Source organism: Pseudonaja textilis, chromosome 13, assembly GCF_049901715.1.
Source record: "Pseudonaja textilis isolate UNSWEBS1 chromosome 13, rPseTex1.2, whole genome shotgun sequence".
Taxonomy (NCBI): Eukaryota; Metazoa; Chordata; class Lepidosauria; order Squamata; family Elapidae; genus Pseudonaja; species Pseudonaja textilis.
In genome coordinates this window covers 6256100-6282518 of record NC_142002.1, presented here as the reverse complement: position 1 = coordinate 6282518, position 26419 = coordinate 6256100, and the positions used below count along the sequence as shown (strand labels likewise).

Genomic DNA, 26419 nt, shown 5'->3' with positions numbered 1-26419 from the left:
AGCCAGAACTAATTCTAAACAGTTCCCCAAGATAAGCACTCTCCTTTCAGTGCTGTGGAATGTTGCCAAAACCAGAAGCGTAACAAAAATCAAGTACCAGAAAAAACTAACCAGTACACAGAGCTTCAAAGAGGACCCGGAATCTATCGGACTACTTTACTTCCTGCAAACATTTCATCATTGAGGTCTGACTTTTATCCCTCATGGGAGGGGCAATCACCTCCCAGCCTCACTCCTGAGTTGCCTCTTCTGTTTCAGCTGCTCTCACCTTCTAGCAGCTCTGCACACACGTGCACTGGGAACATGGTCCCCTGGGTCCTCTGCCTTGCTGCTGCCAGACTCCGAAGGCTCCGAAGGCAGCACCCCGCTCCTAGATGGTCCTGGCCCCATCCCTGCATCAGACGCAGGACCCGCGTCCAAGTCCTCTCCAGACTCCCTGACTGGTTCCCTTTCTTCCTGATTCCGCTGTCATCTGCACCGACTGCGGGCGAACCTCAACACCCGATTGCATTGAAGTAAGTAGAGAAGAGGTACATTTACAGAGTTTGAAACGATCGTGGCGAAAGGAAAGCAAGAACTGAGCCAAAGGCACAAAAGTTACATACTGAAAGTTTCCCACATCCCTTCCCCCAGGGACCCAGCTGAATGTCCAATCCATGTCCCGGATAGTGCCGTGTGGAGCATATCTTCAGGTGTTTTTGTCCATGTGGAGTTCTAGGACGGTTGGCCTTGACTGGGTGTAAATAACTCCATTCAGCAGCATAGTAATTCTTGACAGCAAACCTCCCTTTTAGTTCACATGGTCCTTCATCACACCAGCTCACTTCCCAAACGGCAATGCCATGCCCCCACCCCTCATTACTATGGCAGCTGATAGCAAGCAAGCATCAAAGGGAAACACCATGCTGGAGATCCGGCTGACAAGGATTTAGGATAAACTGGATAAACCCTATATAAAAGTTCAGCAATGGAAACCTCAGTTATCACCCTGTTTGCAATGAAGGTGAGAATTCGCCCTTCGCACGAAATTCTCCTCAAAAATGGTTTACCTCACAACCCATGCTAACTACAACTCCTAGAACCCCCAACCAATGACGTCACTACAAGAGGAGGGTTTTTTTTAATGCAAATTAACTCGCTATTATCAAAATGGTATTTCATTTTAGCATTTCATAAATCAAATTATTGAACAGTAAAATGTAACAAATTGGAAGTTTTTTCTTAACCAATTGTCATTTTTCATTCTCAACTTATTTCTCTTAGAATTTTTATTTAAAAAATAAAAAATAGGAGAGGAAATTGAATAATGAAATTACTAGAAATGTTTAAATGATATGGTGGTTGGCACAAGGAGTATTGCAATGCTGAAAATAAGCAATAAAGGATTATGATTTAATGCAAATATGTGTATTAAGAGATATGATTGTTATTAATTTTGTTTACATTAAAATGTATGATGTATTGATACATTGTTTATGTATGTGTAGATTATAAAAACAACTTGATTTTTTAAAAAAACCTTATTTCTCTGACTACAACCATTTCCCAGATGTTGCAATATTGTTTCTTAACCCTCTAATTATTAACAAAGCACTTTAATTGGTATGATCTTCAGTCATATTTTGGCTTCTGAGCAGGGGTGGGCTTCAAAAAAATTAGCAACCGGTTCTCTGCCTGGTTGCTGGGTGGGCATGGCCTAGTCGGCCTCCTTAACCACGGCAGTGGGGGGATGTTTTTGCCCTCCCCGGGCTCTGGAGGCTTTCCTCAAGCCCTCAGGAAGGCGAAAACCACCTCCCTGGCCTCCGGAGGCTCTCTGGAAGCTGGAAACAGGCCCATTTCCGGTCTTCCGGAGCCTGTGAGAGGCCTGTTTTTCGACCTCCCCAAGCCTCTGTGTGGGCCCTGCACAGGGATGGGATTCAAATTTTTAAAGAACTGGTTCTGTGGGTGTGGCTTAGGTGGTGGGCGTGGCTTGGTGGTCATGTGACCGGGTGGACTTGGCTTGGTGGTCATGTTATTGGCTGGGTGTGGCCAACTCAATATCACTCACATCGAGGCACACATCTCCTCTCCTGGCCTCTCATGACTGTGGGGATGCTGCAACAGTCGTAAGTGTGAAAAACGGTCATAAGTCACTTTTTTCAGTGCCATTGTAACTTTGAATGGTCACTCCACACAAGCAAAGTACCAGCAAAGGAGGGGAAAATAACTCCAGAGACGTTCCTGAGACAGGAAATCTAGTCCTGCCAAGAATGTAATAAGGGTTAACGGAGAGGCAGTTTCTGTAAGCAACAGCAGAATGTTTCCTTCCTGCCTTTCTTACAGGATTAGGCCAGGAATTTCTTCTAACAACCGGCTTAGAATGTTAACAACCAGTTCTAGCGAATAGGTGCGAACTGGTAGAATCCCACCCCTGCTTCTGAGTGAATTCAGCCTATGAAGACCCAAGAGGCTCCGAATGAATATCTGAATAAAGACATGGAAAGTGTATAACAAACACACTGCCTCCCTTTCTAGCTTATTGCATATGTGTGGAAATTGTATGGGATGTTGTGATGTAAATATTGTAAATTATTTATTGATTTAAAAAAACCGCAAATAAATTTCTTTTTCTTCCCAATAACACAGTCCTGAATTTCTGTTGATGCAATCTTCAGGACAAAAAAAATAGCATGAACCAGATCACATTTGTTGTGTTTGTTGAATTGGCTAGTTCACTGTATAACCCAGCTCACCTTGCTGCCAAAATAATTACCAACTTCAGAAAACCAAAGATCAATAAAAAAATTAAAAAATGTGCCATCAGCTTTCATTTAGAATAGATTTGTCATGGAGAAGATACCTAGGCCATGTATAACTTTTGGTCTATTTTCCAATTCCTGCACTGAGATTTTTTCCAAAGTACTGGATACTTTTCAGAGAAGAGATCAATTTGATATCAGAAGCAAAAAGAAAAGATAAATCCAAAAAATGTCAAGCAATATGAAAAAAGGAGGTGAAGAAGACGAAATGTCTGAGGAAGATTTTGTCTTCACTATCTAGAATCAGGCTTTTAAGCTGAAGTAATAAAACTCTTCAGTATTTTCAAAACAAGAAAACCATCAGTTAAATAAAAAAGAGAGAGAGAGAGACGGAAATTCCAATTTCTGAAAAACTCAACTTTTAGTGTACAACAATCCAAAGTACAGGAGCTTAACCATAGAAAAAAATTAATACATACTTTATAAACCACATATTTACATCGGAAATCACTTCGACAGTGACAAATTCCTTTGTCACAAATATAAATTAATATTAATTACTGTACTTAATCATAGGGATTTCATTTTCCCTTTAAGTCCATGGCTTTATGCACCAAATTTCTTTTACCCCAGATCTTGGGGGGGCGGGGGGGGGGAAATGCAAAATTGCATCAAGTAGGGTTATTGTAGCTGGATGACTGGTAGAAACCAAACAGCCAGAAACTTCTTCAATCTTCCAATAAACCTTCATAATTGCCTCAAATTAGGCACAAACCCAGAATTCACCCTCCTACCAGTATTTTGTAATTCTTAACCCGGGCAAGAAGAGAACATAGAAACATTCTGGAGTTATTATTTCATCTAATGGTCACAATTCCATTGCAAAAATATCCCCTCCTAAAATTATGGGGCCCAAATGCATTTCAACCTTACAGGAAAAAGGCAGAACTTAGGAGTCAAACAGTAGCTATTCTAATTCAGTAACAATCAAAAACATATTAGAACTTAGGGGCCAAATAGCAACTATTCTAATTAAGTAACAATTACAAAGATATCAGAACTTAGGGGTGAAAGAGTAGCTATTCTAATTAAGTAACAATTAAGGAACATATGAGAAGAGTGAAAGTATCCCACCGGAAAACTATTGGGCCAAATATATTTTACCTTTATGGGAACATGTCAGAAATTATGGATAAAATAGTAACTATTCTAATTAATTACATTGCAATTAAGTAACCATTAAGAAAATTATCAGAAATTAAGACTGAATGTATCCAATTTGAAAACTATCGGTCCAAAAATATTTTGCCCTTATAGGGAGGGGAATGTCAGAAGTTTTAAGTGAAATAGTAAGTATTCTAATTAATTGTGTTATCATTAATTAGCAATTAAGGAAACTACAAGAAATTAAGTTTGAAAGCAACTACTTGAAAACCAGTCCAAAAATATTTTGCCCTCATAGGAAAATTTAAATTTATTTAAGAAATATTTTGCCCTCATGGGAAAATTTAGGAATCAAATAGTAACCATTCTAATTAATTCTATTCTAATTAAGAAACAATTAAAGAACCTGTCAGAGCTAAGGAGTGAAAGAATTGTTCTAATTAATTAACAAGATAGGATTCTTGGCTTCCCTTTCCTGTTGGATATATTTGGAATTCACATTTAGTCAACCACCCTGGGTAAAAAATAAAAGGACCTTGGAAAAAAACTCTATGGTGTCTCTTCTGCAATTACAATTAACAGGTGAGATGTAATAGAAAAAGTATATGACACACTCATGGACAAACATAAAAAAAGGCCCCTCTAGAAACTTAGATAAACACTTGGTCTGATTTTTTCCTTCTTATTTCACCGATCAAGTTTTAACACTTACCAAAATGACTTGGCAGTGAAATATCAAAAATTATGGCTCAGGATTGTTGCCAGGGGCACAAAATTCATTTGAAAGGTGATAAACACAGGGAGGCTATTTTCTGCATGTATTTGGCCATTTCATTTTTAAAAGCAATAATTTAACCCAAAGCAATGGATTTGGGGCTAAGTGCTCACAACTGCCCACACATATATATTTTGGGCGGGGGTGGGGGGAGACAGAGAGAAATATCTGTTGGGGTTACTTTTTTTCTTTTTTTTTTTAGAAGATGCTGCTGAGACAGATCATGGAAGTATAATTATGACTCAGATCTTTGCCACCTGTGCATAAAAATTCCCTGTGGGACAAAACTCCATGTTTCTCTTCACTCAACGCGAAGCTTCCTTCATCTTGCTTAGTTCATTGGTGTCTTTTTCCTATGGATGACAACCATTGGGGTTTTTGAAACTTTCTAACCAGAAGTGCGAAGTTGACCATCTTGAAAGGTTCATGGAATCCTGTCTGAGGTGGACCCTCCTCTCAGCTCCTTTCTCCAAGCTGAATCCCTGGTGTTCCCGTGGATCATGAGGAGGAGAAGGAGAAGAAAAACAGGAGCTCTACAGTCCATTTTTGAATACTGAAGTCTCCCAAGGTCGTGGACATACTGTCCTTCTCGCTCCTTCGCAACCATGGAAATGAAAGTTCTGCCACCATTTAAAACCTGTTCTTTGTCCACAGCTCTACTTGGTTCACATAGTGCTGCTCAAAGTCCCAAAATTGTTAAGGCAAAGAAAAGCATGGAGAAGCGAAAAAGAGGGACCATAAACCATTCCTCCTTCTTTTGTTTCGTTTTCTGGCCTCTTAAGTCCACAGACTTCCAAATCTCTTCAGTAAAGAGTTCCAAGCATTTTCATCAAAAGTTGGTTTCACCATTCTGTAAATCCGTCTCACTCCTGCCCTCCCTGACGCCAATGTTTTATTCAACAGCTGTAGCTATCGTGGTCTTCCTTATCATCCCCTTCCGGCAGCAAATTGAACCTGAACTCCAAAACCATATAGCTTTTGCCTCCGTCTGTACCCTTTGCAGCCTGTCTGTCCATTCTGTGAAATGTCCAGAATTCAAGTTGGCATTATGGATACAAACCCAAAATCTTCGTTCCAAAACGTAGGTGGTAGACCTGACCTTGTTCTCTACAGATCTCTTGGTGCAGGGAAGACCCTTCCCAACATCCAGCCAGTATCCCGATGGAAGGCAAATTTGGGGCTAAAGTTCAGGCTCCCCGGTGGATCCAGTTTTTCTGACCCCCTTCCAATTCTTACAGCCCCAAGCTCTACAGCACTGTATTCAGGCTTTCTGGTTCCAGCATTGATGGCCCTATAACTGGTGTTTCCTTGGGCCGGACTAGCTCTTTCCGTTGGCCTCTGATTCTGGGCCTCTAGGTTTTCCGACCACTCCAGTTATAATCTGGATTGTTCTTCTGATCTAAGGGCCTATCCAGAGGTGAGCGATGCTGAATGGGAGACTTGGCACCAAGTGGAGATTTCTGAGAAGCTGGAGAGCGAGGGTCAGGGACCTGGGAGTGAGGAGGGGGAAGGAGTTGCTTATAATCGGCTGATTTATCTTGGTGGAAAGGCCTGTAATGGTCGGATGGCCCTTGCCCGTGATAACTCAAGGGAGGTCTATAGTCAGACATCCTCCGATAATCTTGTTGGTAATTCTGGGGCCGGAATCCATCTAATCTTCGTCTCTTGGCTTCATGACAGTATCTGGAGGGGAAAGAAGAACACAAAACATTCAACTCAACAAAAGAGGCAAAGATGACCCTATCTAGGTCTTGGGATGCTTAAGTCCCTCTGGTGGCAAAGGCATGGAAGAAGAGAACAGGAATGTCAGCCCAGTTCCCCAGTATCTAGACACTAGGGGAAGGAAAGGAGATGGACAACAGCAGGACAAAAGCCTACATGCTTTATATTGTGCGTCATATTACATATACTTCGAAAAATGGACAGAGCTCACAATGCAAATCTAGAACGTGGTTGAGGGGTGCAGAGATACCTCCAATGAAGGAATGCAGCAACTGTGTCCTGGAGAAGGAAAGGCTGTGAGAAATCATAGGGTTGGAAGCAACCTTGGAGGTCTTCTAGTCCAACCCCTGGTCAAGGCAGAAGCCTCATACTGTCCCAATCAAATGGTTGTCCAGCCTATTTTTGAAATCCTCTACCAATGGAGCACCCACAACCCCAGCAGATAAGCTATCTGGCCGCTTAATTGCTTTTGCTGTTTAAATCCTACCAACCCTACAGTTCAAGTAGTCCTTGCAAACTCCATTCCATGATCTGGCTGACAAACACCATCCACTGTTTTTGGCATGCTGACTCCTGCAGAAACACCACAGACTAGCTGAATGGCCTGCTTAGCACCTCACCTGTAGTCCGGTTGTCCGCGGTAATTGCGTTCACTGTTGTACTGATCGTAGGGGCGTTTACGAGACAGGTTGCTGGGCTGGTAGTTTCCTGAGCTCCGATACTGTTCTCTGCGCGCCTGGCGATCCGCATAATGGTGATCCTTGTGCCAGCGCGGCTCATATGGGTGATAACGGTTTCTGCCCCAATTCGTATTGGAATTGCCACTGTAGTTAAATTTGCGATCCCTCTGCCATTCGCTTCGTTCTGCATGACAAGGAAGGGGAAGAAGGTAGCACTCTTTCACAAGAAGCCCAAGTGGTATTCACTATCTGTACTTCTGCCTTTGTCGACTATTCATTTGATTTTTATCATCTCCTTTTTAACAGAATAAGAAAAATGAGGAGGAGGAACAATAACACAATAATCAAAGCATCCATTACAGGAACAGCCCATCCAGAGTTAAACTGGGAGGCCTGAACTGTGTAGCCCATGTGGTTCCAGTAAGGGGGCCAAGGACAGTCATGCATTGCCCCCTTCCCCCATCCCAGGAAGCTAGATGGGACATCAGGAAGAAGGGCAGAGCTTCTATGGTCTTCAAGAAGATCTGCCATCACACCGCTTCACCCCTGCTTTACTTTGACGGCAGCCTGACATAAAATAGTTTTTAAAGTTTTTAAAAATATGTTGGATAACTATTTATCTGAAGTGATGTAGGGTTTCCTGCCTAAGCAGGGGGGGTGGACTAGAAGACCTCCAAGGTCCCTTCCAACTCTGTTATTCTATTCTAATATGGGGATGGGGGAATGCACATATGTTTCCAAGATGGCACCGATGACAGGTGCCTCAGTGAAATGCTCTCTAATGGATTCTTTATTATTATCTGCAATTCACTATGAATTTCGTACTTATGAGATCATCTGCTAAGAATTAGGCAATGTTTTCTTAAGGAGCAGCTTTCTGATTCCTTACCCACCCCTCCTCTTTGCAAACACGGAGGAAATTCTAACTAACTCCCCAGTGCTATGGATTACAACAAAGAAAGCAAAGAAGCGGCAGCACCGAGAAAGGAGACGAGGCAAATGAGCAGGAATTGTAAACAGACTAAGGAATAGGGGAATAGTCCCTGGTTGATCCAGGAGAAGCTCTCTTTTCCGGCAGTGGAGAATTGAAGCTGCTGAAAGTTGGGACAACTCCAGAACGGAAGAAAGAAGGAAAGAAAGTGTTGTGTAGTCGGGAGGACACAGGAGGCAGACACGGAGCTGAAGGCTAACATCGATTTATTGAAGCATAACAAGTTGCCGCGGCTGCCCTGGCTGGGCAGGCAGCCCGGAGGGCGAGAGCTCTTGCGAGCGCTGCTCCGTTGGTCCGCTCTCCGCTTGGCTGGCTCTGCTCGACAGCCGGCTTTTATAGCCGACTGTCAAACGGAGCCAACCAATGGGAACGGCTGGTGTTCCCGCTCAAACAGCGGACCTGGTTGGGGACCCCAACCAGTTCCAAAGACATAACGGAAACTGACAGGGACACAACAGAAAGTGTGTCACTTTGGTGAGATATTTTAAAGTACTATTTTGGGGGAAAGAACACCCGAAGGGGGTAAAGGAAAATTTGAAAAGTGAAGACAGAAGAGGATAGGCAGCGAAAACAAGCTTGAAGTCAAACTAAGTGGGTTTTTTTTTTGCTGGATTTTATTATGGATGCCAGATATATTAGCAGATGCTTTGGAGATAACTAAAGAAAAAAATGATGAATGGAATAGATGAGATGTTCTGAGTCTTTACAAGATATGCAATGAGAAAAATCTACCTAGAGAAGTCCATGTAAGATTCACGAAGAAAGCAATCAAAACTTAAATATTACAGTGTGTAAGAGAGAAAACATTGAAATATAAAGATAAGGAGATTGTGTGGTGAAACAAGTACCGAGGAGAGTCAGAGAGATGAGAAGAGAGTATCAATTCTTGACAAAAATGTTAATTAAGAAAGGTGTGAACTATCGATGGTCTTATATTTACATGGCAAGAACAAAGACCCAGAATAGAGTCAACTGAAAAAGCGGAATTATTTTATGCAGAATACTTCAGAGGGAAAAAGAAGAAACTAGACGAGAAGAGACAATAATCAGAATTCAAGAAGAATGCTTAGATGTAAGAGATAAAGAAGAAGGTGCTATAGGAGGCACAGTAGAACCCAGAGCAGCAAGAGAACAGAGATCCACTAGAGCAGTAAATCCTTCTTATAAAGTATAAATATGGAAGAGAAAAATTGATTACAATCAATATAAATGGACTTAATTCGGCTATTAAAAGAAGAAAAATATTTCATAAATTAGAGAAACTAAAATTAGACATAATCTGTCTACAAGAAGTACACATCAAAAAGCAACATGAACAAATATTGATACAACCAAAACTTGGGAAAATATATACTTCGTTGACACACCACAAGAAAAGGGGAGTGGTTCTATATGTCAGGGATACTATTACAGCTAAACAAATTTTTACAGATGAGGATGGAAGAATCTTGACAGTGGAAATAATTGATAACAATGTTAAAATACTTTTAATAGCAATATATGCTCCCAACGGAAGTCAAGAAGAATTTTACAGAAAATTACATAAGAAAATAATCGAACTGGACTATGAGAATATATGCATTATGGGAGAATTTAATGGAATAGTGGATGTGAAATTAGATTATAAATCACAGAAAAAGAAACATAAAGAAAAGACAAATGTTGCATATATTAGAGGAAGACCATAGGAGACTTGAGAAGGAGTTACAGAAATATCCACAAAAAGGACATTTAAATTCAAATGGACACAATTAAACATAAATGGGGTTAATGGAAAAAGAAGAATTAGCACAGAAAATTAGAAGTGCTAAACAGAATTATTTCAAAGACGCAAATAAACCAGGTAGATGGTTAGCATATAAATTAAAGAGAGAGAGAGACTTGAAAATGCAACTGATAGATGATCAAGGAAAGATCTGCTATGGAAATGAAAAGAAAAAAATCATACAGGACTATTATGGAAAATTATATGAGCAAGAGAATGTTGAAGAGGAAAATATTAAACAATAACTGCAAAAGGGGATGTTACCCCAAATACCTAATGACATTGAAATGATGTTAGAAGGAAACATAACGATGGAATTAACTGAAGCATTAAAAAAAACAAAATAACGGAATGGCACCAGGCCCAGATGGATTACCAGCTGAATTTTATAAGACTTTACAGGAATCTTTAAGTCTCCCGTTATTTGAAGTGATGAATGAGGTCATGTCAAAGAAGAAAATACCTAATTCATGGTCAGAGGCTCTTGTACCAAAGGAGGACGCTGACAAATCAAGAATTATAGACTTATTTCTTTGCTAAACTCAGATTACAAAATCTTCGCTTCAATAATGGCAGAAAGACTCAAAAGATACCTGAGCAATTTTATACACTCTGATCAAAATGGATTTCTGCAAAGAGACAAATTAAAGATAACATGAGAATAATTTTGGACACTTTGGAATACTATGAGGCACATTTGGAGAAGCTAATGGCTCTGATATTTTTAGATGCACAAAAAGCCTTTGATAATGTGAATTGGTGGTTTTTGTTATTACAATTGGAGCAGATGGGCTTTGGTGTGAAATTTATTCAAGCCATTGAAGCAATATATCATAGACAATCAGCAAAGGTAATGATAAATTGAGAGTTAACAGAAAATATTGATATTAAGAAAGGAACTAGTCAAGGTTGCCCGCTATCACCTCTGTTGTTTGTGCTGACATTGGAGGTACTAAACGGAAATATTAGAGAAGATAGGGAAATAAAGGGGATGAAAATTAAGAGGGAAGGATATAAACTACAAGCATTTGCAGATGACCTGGTGTTTATTTTGGAGGATCCATTAGAAACAGAGCCTAAATTGATAGAAAAGATTGAGAAATATGGATATGTGGCAGGCTTGAAAATTAAAGACAAAATGAAGATATTGACGAAGAACATAGTTGAAAAACGAAAGAAAGAGTTGGCAGAGACTTTGACGATCCAGGTCACAAATAAAGTTAAATACCTAGGAATATATTTAAAAGCTAGATGTGGTACACTGAAAGAGGATAATTACCACAAACGCAAGCAACAGATTGGCAAAATGGAAAATTTTGCAATTATTTTTAATAGGGAGAATATCCACAATTAAAATGAATATATTACCAAGGATTCTATATTTGTTCCAGAAAATTCCAATTATATTAGGGAAATACTATTTTGAAGACTTAAATAAAATAGTATTGAAATATATTTGGCAGGGAAAGAAGTCGAGAATTAAATTAAAATTAGATTCTAGAACAAGAGGAGGCTTTGGCCTACCCAATTGGGAGCTATACTATCAGGCAACAAAACTGATGTGGGTTAAGGAATGGATAACATTAAGAAATATTAGATTATTGATGTTGGAAGGTCATGACTTGTTGCTGGGATGGCATGCCTTCTTATGGTACAAGGGGACTAAAACACATGGTATTTTAGGAGGCACTATATACGAGAGGCTTCACTATTAATATGGGAGAAAATTAAAAGATAACATTATTTAAAATACCAGTCTGGTTGTCAACTATTGAAGCATTTGCATATCCAGTAATCTATAAAATGGAACAGTTAGATATGGCAAAATTTTGAATAAAAAGGGTGAACTTAAATCTATGCAAGAACTAGAGGAACAAAAAATAAGGATGAATTGGTTTTCATATGTGCAAATACATTCTGGATATGATAAACTCTAAAACAGAAGGTTTTTATGATAAATTAACTGAGTTAGATAAAATCTTGACAGGTACTGATGAAAAGGTGATTAAAAATATATGGATATTTATTAGAGGTTAAGCTAGAAGAAGAACAAGTAAAGAAACAATGATTGCATGGGGAAAGAATTTTGGATATGGGATAGATCTAGAAAGATGGCAGAAATTATGGTCACAAAATTATAAAATGACAATGTCATCAGCATATAAAGAGAATTTCTATAGGATGTTTTAAAGGTGGCATTTACCCCCAGCAAGAATGTTCAAGAACAAGTCGGAGAAATGTTGGAAGTGTCATCAGATACCTGGATCATACTACCATATGTGGTGGACCTGTGCAGAGACTAAAAGATATTGGACTAAAATCCACACATGGTTGGAAAAAATGACAAAAAAGCACATAGATTTAAAACCAGAGATATTTTTATTGGGCATCATACCTGAAATATGCAGTAGAGAGTTGATATATTTGATTGTAAATGTATTAACAGCAGCTAGAATTGTATTTGCTAAAAACTGGAAAAATGAGAAAATTCCAATGGAAGAAGAAGTTATTAAGAAAATAATGGAGTGCGTAGAAATGAGTAAATTGACATTTGAAATTAGAGAGCAAGAAGATAAACAATTTTATAAGGTATGGGATCTATTTTATCAATGGTTAGATTAAAAAACAGGGAAATGAAATATTTTATAACACTCTATAAATATAAGTATAATAGAATTGAAGAGATAAAGTAATGTAAGGATATTATTATTGAATAGATTGGTGATGATGAAATAAATGTTATAAAGTAGGCCAAGTAAAAATGGTGATTTGCTCACATAAAATAATGGAATATTAGTAACAGTCTAGCAAGTTATTAACAATGATAATATAAATATATATAGTGGATTTACAGTATGAGGATTAATTTAAATTAGAAGGGAAAGACTACAGAGATTGTGCACAAAAGACTTGTACCAACCGACATACGGTATGTAATTGAAAGATGGTTTTGTTTATGTTTGTGTAGAAAATTAAAAAAAAACTTTTTAAAAAAAGGAATGGGGGAAAAAAACTCCTCTCCCTTCAATCTTTCTAATTTATGCTCACTTGCTAACAAAATGGATGAAATACATCTCTTAAATAGATGGAATCCTGATTTCCACATTTCAACTGTTCTTTGTTTTACTGAAACCTGGCTTAATCCACAAATTCATGGGGACAACACCATTTACATCCCAGGATTTCAGACATTTAGATCAGACAGAATTGAAGAGATATCAGGTAAAACAAAGGGGGGAGGATTATGTTTATATATCAACAACAGCTGGTCTCAGGATATAACTATAATATATAAATTCTGTGATGAAAATTTAGAGTCTTTGCATATCAACTGCAAGCCATTTTATTCTCCACGTGAGTTCTCCTCATTTCTCCTAATAGCTGTATATGTTCCTCCACAAGCTTGTGTAAACAAGACATTACAAACTCTTGCTGATCAAATTAGGAGGCTGAAGCCAAACACCCAGATTCCCTTCCCATCATTTTAGGAGATTTCAATCAAGCAAATTTAAGGAAAGAACTTCCAAAATATTTCCAGTATATAAATTGTCCCACCAGAGGCAGAAATACTTTAGACCACTGCTACACAACAGTAAAAGATGCTTATAGGTCTTTACCATGAGCAGCTGCAGGAAACTCTGATCACTGGATGATTTACCTTGTACCTGCCTACAAAGACTTAAAACTATGAAACCAACAGTTAAATCAGTGAGAAGTTGGTCTGATGAGGCAAAGCTGAAGCTCCAGGTTGCCTTGATTGCACTGATTGGAATGTTTTTGCAGATACCTTTGCAGACCTAGATGAGCTCACAGATACTGTAACATCATACGTCAGCTTCTGCAAAGACTTATGTGTACCAACAAGGAACCTGCAAATACATAGTAACAATAAACCTTGGTTCACAGCTAAACTTAAGCAGCTATGTCATTCCAAAGAGGAAGCCTACAGAAAAGGTGACAGAATGCTATACAATCAGGCCAGAAACATATTAACAAGAGAGATCAGAGCAGCAAAAAGAAGCTACTCCAAAAAGTTAAGGAATCAGTTCTCAACAAATGAACCAGCGAACATGTGGAAAACTCGTAAAAACATCATTGGCTACAGCAAACCTTCTTCCCACACAGAAGGAAATCAACAACTAGCAGATGACCTGAATGTGTTTTACTGCAGGTTTGAAAGGAAACTAGAGCCACCTATCTCCACAACCCCCATCTCAAACACACAAACAACAGTCAAGCTTCCTACAACTGGCCCCAACCCATTGGGTTCACAACCTCTGGTGATCATAGAAAAAGAATTGCAATATCTATTTCACAGACAAATGCCAGGAAAAGCACCAGGGCCAGATAAGAGAATTCCTTCTTGCTTAAAAGTCTGTGCTGACCAATTGGCCCCCATCATCACCCGAATCTTCAATAGATCATAAGAAATATACTATGTTCTTTCTTGCCTCAAATGCTCTACTATCATCCCAGTGCCAAAGAAGCCCTTCATCAAGGAACTGAATGACTACAGACCAGTTGCTCTAACATCTGTAGTTATGAAAATCTTTGAAAGGCTTGTGCTGTCCCATTTGAAAACCATCACAGATCCGCTGTTAGAACCCATGCAGTTTGCATACCGAGCAAACAGATCGACAGATGATACTGTTAACATGGCTCTGCATTACATCCTACAACACCTTGAATCTCCAAATACCTAAGCAAGGGTCCTCTTTGTAGACTTCAGTTCAGCATTCAATGCCATCATTCCAGACATTCTTCTAAGTAAATTAAACCAACTAGTGATACCTGAACATACTTGTAAGTAGATCATAAGCTTCCTAACAGACAGGAAGCAGCAGGTGAAGCTAGGCGGAATCACCTCCGATACCTGTACAATCAGCACAGGGCCCCCCCAAGGCTGTGTCCTATCTCCACTTCTCTTCTCCCTATATACCAATGACTGCATCTCAAACAATCCATCTGTCAAAATACTGAAGTTTGTTGATGACACAACAGTGATTGGTCTCATTCGAGACAACGATGAATCTGCATACAGACAGGAGGTTATACAACTTGCCTTGTGGTGTAACTGGAACAATCTGGAACTGAACACACTCGAAACCGTAGAAATGGTGGTAGACTTCAGAAGAAACCCTCCCATACTACTACCTCTTACAATACTAGACAACACAGTATCAACAGTAGAGACCTTCAAATTTCTAGGTTCTATCATATCACGAGACCTAAAATGGACACTTAACATCAAAAACATCATCAAGAAAGCACAACAAAGAATGTTCTTTCTGTGCCAACTCAGAAAGCTCAAACTGCCCAAGAAGTTGCTGATACAGTTCTAGAGAGGAATTATTGAGTCTGTCATCTGCACCTCTATAATTGTCTGGTTTGGTTTTGCAACCCAACAGGACAGACACAGACTCCAGAGAGTAATTAGGACTGCAGAAAAAACAATTACTACCAACCTGCCTTCAATCAAGGACCTGTATACTGCATGAGTCAAAGAGGGCTGTGAAAATATTTACAGGCCCCTCACAACCCAGACATAAACTGTTTCAACTCCTACCCTCAAAACGACGCTATAGAGCATTGCACACCAGAACAACTAGACACAAGAATAGTTTTTTTTTTTCCTGAATGCCATCACTCTGCTAAACAAACAATTCCCTCAACACTGTTCAACTATTACAAAGTCTGCACTACTATTACTATTAATCCTTCTATCCTTCCTTTCACCCATCTCCTCCCACTTATGACTGTATGACTGTAACTTTGTCGCTTGTATCCTTATGATTTATATTGACTGTTTCCTAGTATGGTTTGATTGTTTACTGTACCCTATGACTATTATTTAGTGTTGTACGTTATGATTCTTGACTCTTGATGAATGTATCTTTTCTTTTATGTATACAGAGAGTATTTGCACCAAGACGAATTCCTTGTGTGTCCAACCACACTTGGCCAATAAAGAATTCTATTCTATTTTTATAAGAAGGGGATCACAGGAACCAGAAGTGCTGACCAGAGACAACGGTTGAACGATCCAAGGACACGACATGAGAAAGGAATGCGAATGCCCACCAAACATTGGGAATTGTTACCAAAACAACTAATTTAACCTACATTGGACAAAAAAAAAAAATGACCAGGGAGAAGAAAGGGAAAATTATCAGGCTTATGCAGGAATCCTCAGATCTAGCTTTGCTTACACTCTAACCACTTGGCTCCAGTAAAAGCACACCTTTTATTAAATGCAACTCGACTGCAAATGGAGACGAGAGTCTTTCCTTCCTAAATGCCCAAGCTGGGACAGGCCTGGTAATCTCTCACCTGGGTGGCTGAAATGCCTTCTATTTGGCTGGTGGTAGTTCTCTCGTGGATGTCCATGCATCTGGGAAGGGTGAGGAGATGGCTGCTGCAGTTTTTGACCATGAGGGCTATGGGGGACAGGAGACATCGGAATATCTCGACTGGTCCCAGGAGCTTCTGGACGAAGCCGCTTGCCACTCGTTGCCTCTTCCTTCTTTTTTTGTTCCTGCTGAGCAGAAAGACAACATCATCGGAGAACTCAAAAGACCAACAGTAATAATGATTTGGGTCTTATTAACCAGGGTCTGGGGAGGAGGGAGGTCGCTGGAGAATATTGTAGGGCCTCTTCTAGAGGAAAGGATTAAACAAACAAACAGAAAGAAAAGGGAAAGTCAAATTCATGCTCATTTTTATATTCCATTCCATATCTTATTACCATTCTACATTTTCTATGTAACTTCTCCCCTCTTTCAACTTTCTTAATTTTATTTATTTCATCTCAATTCAAATCATCATACTTATATTCTTTGTCTGTTCTGTTTCAGCTGTCCATTATCTTTTCTCATTAAGCAAAATTTCTCCTGTGATCACTGATTGGAGTATGACGCCTTTATATCTTTCCCCTAAAATTATAACACTTAATATAATACATAACTTCCATTCGGATTCTGCTTAGTACATTCTAAAACTACACAATGTATTTTTTTTTAAAAATTATAAATATATAACATAATTAAAACAACAATCCATACCAATTCGATTCTATCATTAATATTAATATTCATTTAAATCTTAAACATTTTACACATTACTTTTCAAATAAGTATCATACTCCTATAGAAACACTTATAAACTTTCCATAATTACTTCCCTCCCACTTCACTTATATTTTATAAAATGTTGAGTAGTTAAAATGTTCCCATTCCTTCCTACTTCAAATCTCTCATTTATTTCATTTCATTTATTTTGTTTACAAAAGTTTCACTAAATTACACTATTTTATTCCACTTTTTAATCATACGTTATTTCCAATTTTCTAACATTATTTCTATTACAAATATAACAATACAATCTTATGTACCTTTACAGAATCCCTTTTTCAGTTAAATTTTCACCCATTGTCTCTGAATAAATCCTGGTTCTTTACATCTTGCTCCAAACCTTTATAACTTCTCTTCCCTTCCTTTTTCCTTTTCTTCTCTCTCCCCTTTTACCCCCCTGTCTCTCCACCTCCATTTCCCTCTTCTGTATTCCCCTTTCTGTTGCTTTCCAACATTATATCCCCTTTTCACATTATTTTTCCTTTTTTGGCTGTATTTTTATGTCTTAAATTCTCCATTCTCTTTCCTTTTCTTCCCCAGATAGAATTACTTGTTCATTAAAAATGGCTTTTTCTTTGTCCCAATCTTCTTGTTGCACAGTCTTTTCTTGCTGTTTCTTGTAGACACCAATTGACATTTCTAAGAATTGAAAAATGGAGCCAAAGAAGCCCTTCCCTTCTTGTTCCTCTTCTTTATATTTTTTAAATTCGATTTTCAGTTCATCCAGTTCATTCAGTTCATCCAGAGGTGATGCCATTGTAGAGTTGTTGTTTTTTTAAAACAACCACCCAATTGTTTTTAATCATTCAAATATGATTTCCAAAAGTTTCCAAATCACCAAGCAACCCAAATACACACAAGCTATTTCTTTTAACACTTTCTTCTTTTTTCACTCTCTTCTTGGGGTTACTATTTAGTTGCAAAGTTCCAGTTAAAATGTATCCTTTAGAAGTCTTGTTAAGATTTAACTTTAAATTCTTTTGAATTCCAAGCAGTCTCCTCCTTCCAAGTCCTGCCCTTATTCTTTTCCTCTCCCTTCCCACTTTTAGCAAAAAAAGGATTTTTTAGTGTTCAGAAATCTTTATTGTCCCTTTGGCATTTAATTATATTTCCAGTTTAATTACCTGTTAGTGCCAAAGCAGATTTTTCTGATTTCTTTATTCAGATCTTCTCGTTATCAGCGTGAGGAAGGAGAGTGAAAAAAAAAACCCTTTCCCTTTTCACTTTTGTTCGCTGCTTCCGACTCTTCTTTGGGAGCGATGTATCTTTTGCAAAATTTAAATTCCAGGGTACCTTGGTTGTTACTTTTTGTCCTGGTCAGCCAAAAACTTTCACTTCTTAACTTCCTCCTGCACTTTCTTTTCCGACTGAGTGCTTCTTTGAGGCGGCCATTTCTGACCGCCGCTCTTACCACCTTCGGGAAAGGAAGTTTAGCCAGCTGGGGAGGAGAGGTGTGGCTCCCCTTGTTAGGAATAACAAGGTTACCTAACGTAGTTTGGGTAAAATAATATATATAAACTATGATAGTAAGTTTAAGTGTGTGTCACTTCAAACTGCAAAGCATGTAATTTTGGGTACAGTTGTGAAACCGCCACAAGAGGGAGCAAGAGAACCTGCTGGATTGCTGACGATTGCTGACTTTGCTGGATTGATGGTTTGCTGACTTTGCGTGTTCCCTGCTGCTGAGTTATTGAATGTCGAAGGAAGAAAGGAGGTTTGACTTCTTCATATCTCTACTGCGAGCAGATATATTACTGGACTGATATTTGTAAGTTTACTGACCTCTTTTTCGACACTGGACTTTTGCAACTGAATAATCCCCAGATGGACTGAATTAGTGAGTGATATATGGACTGTTTGATTATGCTAAAACTCTTACTGGAATAAATTATTTAACTAGCACAGTGTATCTGTTTTACTGAGTGTAACCTACAAAAACGTTTATCTCACATATTTTGCCTGCTTGCCTGACTGCCGTGCAAATTCTGCTAGGGTGTATCCCTAACACCCCTCGACCCTGCTGGGTCTCCCCCGTCTTCATCACCTCTATGGGGTGGCTTAGCCCCGAAGCCAGATGGCTCAGGACACTCCAGCGGCGAGCCCAGGCAGAAACCGCGCACGATCGCGGATTCCTGCCTGCCGCCGAAGCCCTGCAAACCAGAAGTCTGCACGAAGAGATGTAACCCAGGATCAGGCTGCTTTCCAAAAAGATGTTTTATGATTTTATGTTCTATGTTTTGTTTGTTTATGTTTGTTTTTAAAAATCAATAAAATTTTCGAAGAGAGAAAAAAAGGGAAAGTCTTTCTACCCCACACCTCATTTGTGACCAAAGATGTCTTCATCATCAAGGTTTGCTAGGTCAGCCCCTTTTTGCACCCTAGGGGACCCCCACACACACACACACAGTTGCATTTGGCAGACAACTTGAAGAAAAAGCAATGCAAGTCCACCAATGGAGACTGGAGAGCCACTTGTCCAAGATGGGATAGGGTCTCCTGCTTGAGCAGGGGGTTGGTTTAGAAGACCTCCAGGGTCCCTTCCAGCTCTCCTCTGATTAATAAAGGGCCAAGTCCAGCCAAAAGGAGTTGGAGGTTCACAGAAAAGTCTCAAGCAGAATTCCTCTAGTTCCCGAGGTTTTCTTTTGCCCAAGATGTTCCCATTCCTTCCCTCTCTCTCCTTCCTTGCATTCTACTGCACAACACAAACACACACACCTCTGTTCTTACCTCCTGTTCCCGGGATCGCTTTTTGTTAGCCATCTTATATATCTTATGTAATTTCTTGGCATTAAATTCAGTAAACTTGGAGACAAATACCCATAGATTCCTGAAAGGAGATGAACAGATAATTTTAATTTTCTCTTTTTATGACCTGGGCCAAAAGTTCAAACTTTTCATGCCACAGGAAAGAGTTGCCCCAAACAAACAGTGACGGAGAGATGTTTTATTCTGCTACTTCTCTCACTGCAGACTACTGCAAATGCTTGTATCGTGGTTTTCTAGGAGTTTGGACTAAAATGTGGATTTTGTTTTTAACACTCGGACGTATTTCCATATAGGGGAATTCAACGCAATTCAACAATTGGAGACTGCATCTCATTTGTAACATTTCAGTAGGAATTCGAGGGAAGTTGGGCTTAGCTTGCTTGTGGCTATGTAGAGATTCTAGGGTGATTCCTCTTTTAACTCCATCCCCAGGTTCTGTCTCTTCTTTCCCTATACCTCCAAACTCAAAAAGAGTCCTGACCTGCAAGTCTGACTGCAACATCAGGACAAGAGAGAGAGAGAGATTATGATAAGGAACCACAGGGAGATGATGGACCTGATACATGATCCAGAGGTGAGAGTAGAAAACCCTAAGCAAATGGTAATGAACAAAACATTCAGAAAATAGAGAAATTAGAAGGAGCAGAGTAAAGAATAGAGGAGATAAATCATCAAATGACACAAGTAGATAAAGATGCGGAAGAGACAGTAAAGATGCTTGAAATTGAATAGGAAGATTATTCATCAAGAAGTCAAAATATAGAAAAGGATAGAGAGAAAGATCTCCCAGAAGTAATGAAAGAGTTACTGACAGGTGCTCTAGAGATTTAACAGCAAGAGACAGTTGTGGAGGCAAATGAAAGAATTAGACTAATTATGAGTTATGTAAGAGGGATACAAGATCCCAAGGGAGGAGCATGGGAGATGTGTCAAAAAGTTAATAAGAAATGAAATACTAAAAAGAACAAGAGATGATGGATAGATACAAAATTCCTCTTAATATAGGAATTGCTTTATTAGGGGTTAGAAAAAAGACATAGAAAGTAGAAATAGGGAAAATATTATTATGCATACTGCTATATAATAGAATAATTATAATTACAATGTACATGTAGATGTTAAAAGTTGAAGGATTATTATTATGCATACCTAAACAGTTTGATTATTAGTATTGTGTATAAAGTAGATTGAACCAGACAATACATGTATGTTAAAGAAAAACACCCCATAAATAAAATTATAAAAATATAAATAAATTGGAGAGAGAGGGGGGAGGGGGGGAGAGGGACAGATTGACGATTTGGTGGGCAGACAAATCACCTTCTCCATACGTTAAAGACTTCCTGTTCAGTGTGGATTTTCAAACATTCAGCAATGTGGTCTCCGATCTTGAGTAGGCAACTCCGTGTTTGCTCCAGCTGGTCGTGGTCTGTAAGTCCTCTTTCTGGCTTATCCAGCTGCTTCAGGGACTTCTTAACTGGCCTCATCAGCTCTTTGCACTAGAGAGACAGAAAAAGCAAAGCTCTACATTAATCACACATAAGAAGGAAGGAGGAGGACAGAGAGACCCTGATTGAGGCAACCGTTTGAGGGTAGGGGCCCATTTGAATTTTGGGGAGGGGATCTGTTGTGGCTCCGGCCACAGGCCTTCCCTGTTCACAAGACAAGTCACCATGCTACAGAGAGGATAACTTTTGAGTGGAAGGTTCAGCCTTCTTGCAAAACAGAATCTCCCTTTTCGATCAGCAAATCTATGATTCTCCTGTTTTAGAGATAAACTGGTTTGGGGAAAAAATGATTTTCTATTGAGATAAATATGCCAGGGACCAGTGTTTGGCTTGGTAGCACGTCAGTTGTCTTAACTCAGAAGAGGAAGCAAGCAAGAAAGTGAAGGAATCTGAAGTGCACCAAAAGAAACATCTGGAGCCCACACGATATCCAGCCCCCAAGGAAGCGAAAGCTACCCCAAATTTCAGGATGGGATTTAATGCTTGTCTGGGGAAGCCATAAAATCTTGGAGACTATGCGAGAGATTTCCCATCTTTCTTTAGGATAATTCACTAAGATGAAGCAATGATACTTTTTCTTCGAACCAGAATAACAGGCTATTTTATTATATAGGTAGCCTTTAACTTACAACAGTTCATTTAGAGACCATTCGAAGTTACAACAGCACTGAACAAAGTGACCATTCTTTTCACCCTTATGACCTCTGCAGCATCCCCATGGACATGTGATTTAGGTTCGGATGCTTAGCAGCCAGTTCCTATTTATGATGGTAGCCGTGTCCTGTGGTCATGCAATCCCCTTTAGCGACCGTCTGAGGGGAAGCCAGATTCACTTAACAACCATGTTACTAATTTAACAACTGCAGTGATTCACTTAACAACTATAGCAAGAAAGGTCGTAAAATGGGAGCAAAATTCACTTAGCTAATTTCCCACTTACCAAACATAAATTCTGAGCTCAATTGTGGTCGTAAGTCTACCTGTTTTTTGTTTCTGACCTGAAGAAAGTCTGAAGTCTTTTCTTGTATCCTTCCCTGCCCCCTTTCTTCTTGTGCTTTTTCAATTTTGCCTTCTTTGACACCCCCCACCCATTCCCTATTTTTTAAATCTTTGGGGATTGGTTAAAGGTATCTTTCATCTTTCCTTGAAACTTCACAAGGAAGAGGTATGCTGATTTGGGAACTAAACAGCTGCTGCTCTCTGAGTCGAAGGGAGATTTTCTAGGGTCAGTGACTAGCCCTCGTTGACTTTTCTCCATTCTGTTCCTAGAGAAGACTCACAATGGTGAAGGTTGCATGGTCTAACTCATCCTCTTCCTCTTCTTCAATGGGGACAGGGTCACTTCCTGCCGTAATGTGGACGGGACCCTGACCCAGCAGTTTCTTCCCTTGGTTTCCGGGTTTGGCCTCGGCGCCTTTGGGCTGTGAAAAGAGAAGAGGAGAAAGCATCCCTCATTAAAAAGCCCAGAATGGAAAGTCACGGACGTGCCAGTAAGAAAATGGAAGGCAGGTAAAAAAAACAACAACCAAGGGTAGTGAGAAACTTGCATTCTGCTGCCTGGAATTTCTAGGTGATTCCAGGTGCCCCTTCAAACAGGGGTCTCCAAGTTTCTGGTAATAAAGTAAAGCTAAAGATTTACTCTGTCCAGTCGTGGCTGACTCTGGGGGATGGTGCTCATACCCCACTTTTTGGCTTAGAGGCAGCATTGTCCGAAAACAATTTCCGTAGTCCTATGGCCAGCCTGGCTATACGCCAAAGGCACATGGAATGCTGTTACTTTCCCACCAAAGGGGTACTTGTTCATCCACTCACATTTGCATGCTTTCGAACTGCTAGGTGGATAGAAGAGCTGAGGCAAATAACGGGAGCTCACCCATTACGTGGAACTCGGGCCTCGAATTTCTTAAATGAGCTTTGCCTCATTTTATGACTTTTCTTGCCACAGCATTTGTTAAGTGAATCGCTGCAGTTTTTAAATGAGTGTAGTTAAGTGAATCCGGCTTCCCCATTGACTTGGGCTTTCAGAAGGTCACAAAATGGGGGAATCGCAACTCCGAGACACTGCAAACGTCATAAACGGGAGTCAGTTGTGAATCAGTCAAGTGTAAATCATATGAACATGGGGATGCTGTAATGGTCATAGAGTGCGAAAAACAGCCATAAGTTCCTTTTTTTCAGTGTTGTTATACCTTGCTAAGTTGCTAAGCGAATTAAATGTAAGTTGGGGATTACCTATACATGTGGCTCTATTTAAAAATTAAAATTAAAAAAACCCCACCCTATTAGTAATTAATACAATTCTTGGTAACAGCAAGATCCTTTTGTCACAGACTATAGCAAAGATTCCAGCAGCTCTCAACAAAATGGCTCCATCAGTCTGGGACTTTTCTGAACTATAGCCCCTGTCTAAGGTGGCACTCCCAAAATGGTAGAGAGGAAATGGCAGACCTTAAATTTTAGTGCGCCATTTTCTCTACCAGGAAGTCCCGGGTCCTCAGTGCTCATGCTTACCTTCTTCTGTCCTTCTACTGACTGGTTGTCTGGAGGCTGCGGAGAAGAGGATTCGTTTCCTGGCTCCTCCTTGATTTTGGGGGGTTTGTTTTCTTTCCGGATTCGGGGCTTTACAACTTTGGCCCTGTCCTAGGACAGAAGAACAGCCCACGAGGGCAAAGATGATCAGAAAACCCTCCTTGCTGGCCCATTTGGTGGACCCTACCTTGATTTGTGCAAACCCTTTCCTGTATAGAGTCACCCACCTCCCTGCAGTATTTCTGGGGCTTTGGAGAGTGACCATCTTTATACCTCAATGGGGTAGTTTTATCCTGGACAGAGATGATACACCAATTGGCCCTCCTGGACTGGTAGCTTCTTCCCAGGAAGCAGTGGGCATCTGTGACAATTGGGGCCTTTGCATGGATTTATGTACCAATTGTGCCCATTTATGGACAGGGAAGCCCCCTTCATGGTCACTCAAGCCCTAGTTGCTTCCCATTTGGACTACTGCAATGTGCTCCACAGTGGGTTGCCCTTGAAGGCAAGCAGAAACTTCAAATGATCCAGGAAGAAGCAACATCCACAGCGCTGGGCACTCCATGGGTCATGCATGCTATACCAATGTTGCACTAGGTTCGCGTGTCTTTCTGGGGTGCAATTCACGTTGTTGCTTATCACCCTGCTGTCTGTGTGTGTATGTGTGTTTGTGTACCAAGATCGGGGAAGGCTGATAAAGGGCCCCTTCCATTTCTTTACTTTAGCCCCTTCCTTCCTGTGTCCATGATTTCTGCCACACTGACTGGAAGCCTGAGTTTTCCATGGGCTAACTTCCCAAATAATACGTAGCATTAATGAAGCCCACTTGAGCAAATTTAGCTTGGTTACGGAACTGACCTCCTCTGTCTTGTTCGGGTTCTCTTTCCTCTTCATGTCTCTTTTGATAAGCTTCATCAGATAATCTACTCGCGCCTGGAGCTGCTTCCCCTGTGGCTTTTTATCTGTCTCAGCTGGTAAAATCTGGGGAAGGGGTGGTGAAGAAGGAAGAAACATAAAAGAGACTTATTTAGAAAGATCCAGCTGGCTTTGTGCCCAAGATAGGATTAGAACTCACAGTCTCCTGGTTTCTAGCTTGGTGCCTTAAGCAGGAGACCAAACCAGCTCTGTGTTTGAAACATGAAGTCAGCACAAAAAACATTGCATGTCAAATGGCAGAACCAGAACTCCCTGCGTCCAATGCCACTGATTCCTTGAAAAACGTCCTTTTTTTCAAGCATTATAATTTGGCTTTGCATCTGTAAAACACTGACCCCACGTGTGAGGTTCCTTGTACCTTTTCAGTGAGGTTCAGTTCTGGGTCTGACTTGATGAGCTCCCAGTTCCCACATCCATGCTCATAAATCCCCCGCAGCAAGGAAGAATCCTCTTCCACTCCCCAGTCTACATCAAAATGGGCAGATTTGACACGGGAGTTCAGACGAAACCTACAAAATTGGAGGAGGGGACAAGGCGAAAGGTGACAAGGGATCCCACGTGAGGCACAGAGGTGAAATTCTCTCTCTTAAACCTCTTCTCACTACCATGATTCCCCCAAAATAAGACCAGGTCTTATATTCATTTTTGCTCCAAAAGACGCACTAGTGCTTATTTTCCAGTTAGATCTTATTTTGGAGGAAATAACAGTACGAAATGTGTCCGGCTGGCTGATGATCTTAACTGGGGCTTATTTTAGGGCTAAGGCTTACATTACAAGCATCCTGAAAAATCATGCTAGGACTTATTTTTCTGGTTGGGTGTTATTTTGGGGAAACACTTTAGCTAACATAAGTTTCACCTCAACTGAGCAAAGGACTGTTTCTTAATTGCTTTAAGAAGGGACCAAATTCATGTGAGAACCAGCTATCGAGACCTAGCTGAAGAAAAGGCAACACAGAGTTGGCCTTGTAGGGAGTCTTCTCTCTCTCTAAGTTATCTTCTCCCTCATGGCTGGCATACTTGTGCCTCTCTTAATGGTTATGCTTACCTTGCCCTCTCCACTGGGTCACTGGGAATGGTCTGATGGAGCATCGCAAACTCCTCCTCATGTTGAATAATTGCTTTCACATTCACCTGGACTCCAGAGATCTTAATTGTGGGCCCCTTTCTCTTCCCTGGTCCTTTACCTGGATAAAAGGAGCCGCACAGTCACAATCAGGTGGGGCGGATTGGGAATCACATTTAAAGTGCATTCAGCACCTGAGATTTTAATATGTTCCTGTTTGGGTGCTGAAGTACCAGCCTGTTGTTGTAGGAGAAGAGCAGGCAGAATTGGGGAGGGTTGGAGTTAAATGTGTTATCAGTTTAGAGTCCTTGCGTGGCCAGAAATCAACCTCTCTTGAATTCTGTTGACCCTTATCAAATGACAATTTAGTAATAAACTTTATTTGACTAGATGTTTGCATATTGACTTCAATAAATCTTACGTGCTGCAACTTAACCTATGGGCCGGATCCTTTGCACCTGACAAAGATTTTGGAAAAGAAGGAGTAGGTTTGGCATCATTTTCTTTCTCACCCCTCCCCAAAGTTGACAAAATTTGTGTATTTTTTTTTAAAAAGGTCACTGTACCCAATTTGAAGGCTTCGCTGTGATTCTATCTTAAGATGTAATCTCTCACTGTCTCTAAATGATTTAGCATCCTCTTTCTTGGA

At 40.0% G+C, this 26419-nt stretch overlaps 1 protein-coding gene across 6 annotated transcripts in view; it reads right to left on the bottom strand.

Moving 5' to 3' along the window:
* Positions 1–3134: 3134 nt before the first annotated feature.
* The window catches only part of CHD2 (chromodomain helicase DNA binding protein 2), a 75266-nt gene continuing 51981 nt past the window's right edge, over positions 3135–26419 (bottom strand). For 3 of the 6 annotated variants that reach the window (XM_026709402.2, XM_087941309.1, XM_087941310.1), the window contains 10 exons: positions 25753–25891; positions 25063–25213; positions 24627–24749; positions 23751–23879; positions 22520–22660; positions 21052–21230; positions 19681–19792; positions 16166–16370; positions 7020–7263; positions 3135–6360 (listed from right to left, as the gene is read on the bottom strand). In XM_026709402.2, coding sequence (XP_026565187.2) covers positions 6030–6360; positions 7020–7263; positions 16166–16370; positions 19681–19792; positions 21052–21230; positions 22520–22660; positions 23751–23879; positions 24627–24749; positions 25063–25213; positions 25753–25891 — 1754 coding nt within the window. In that variant the 3' untranslated portion in view covers positions 3135–6029. The other 3 variants (XM_026709403.2, XM_026709404.2, XM_087941312.1) reach the window with 3 other exon arrangements.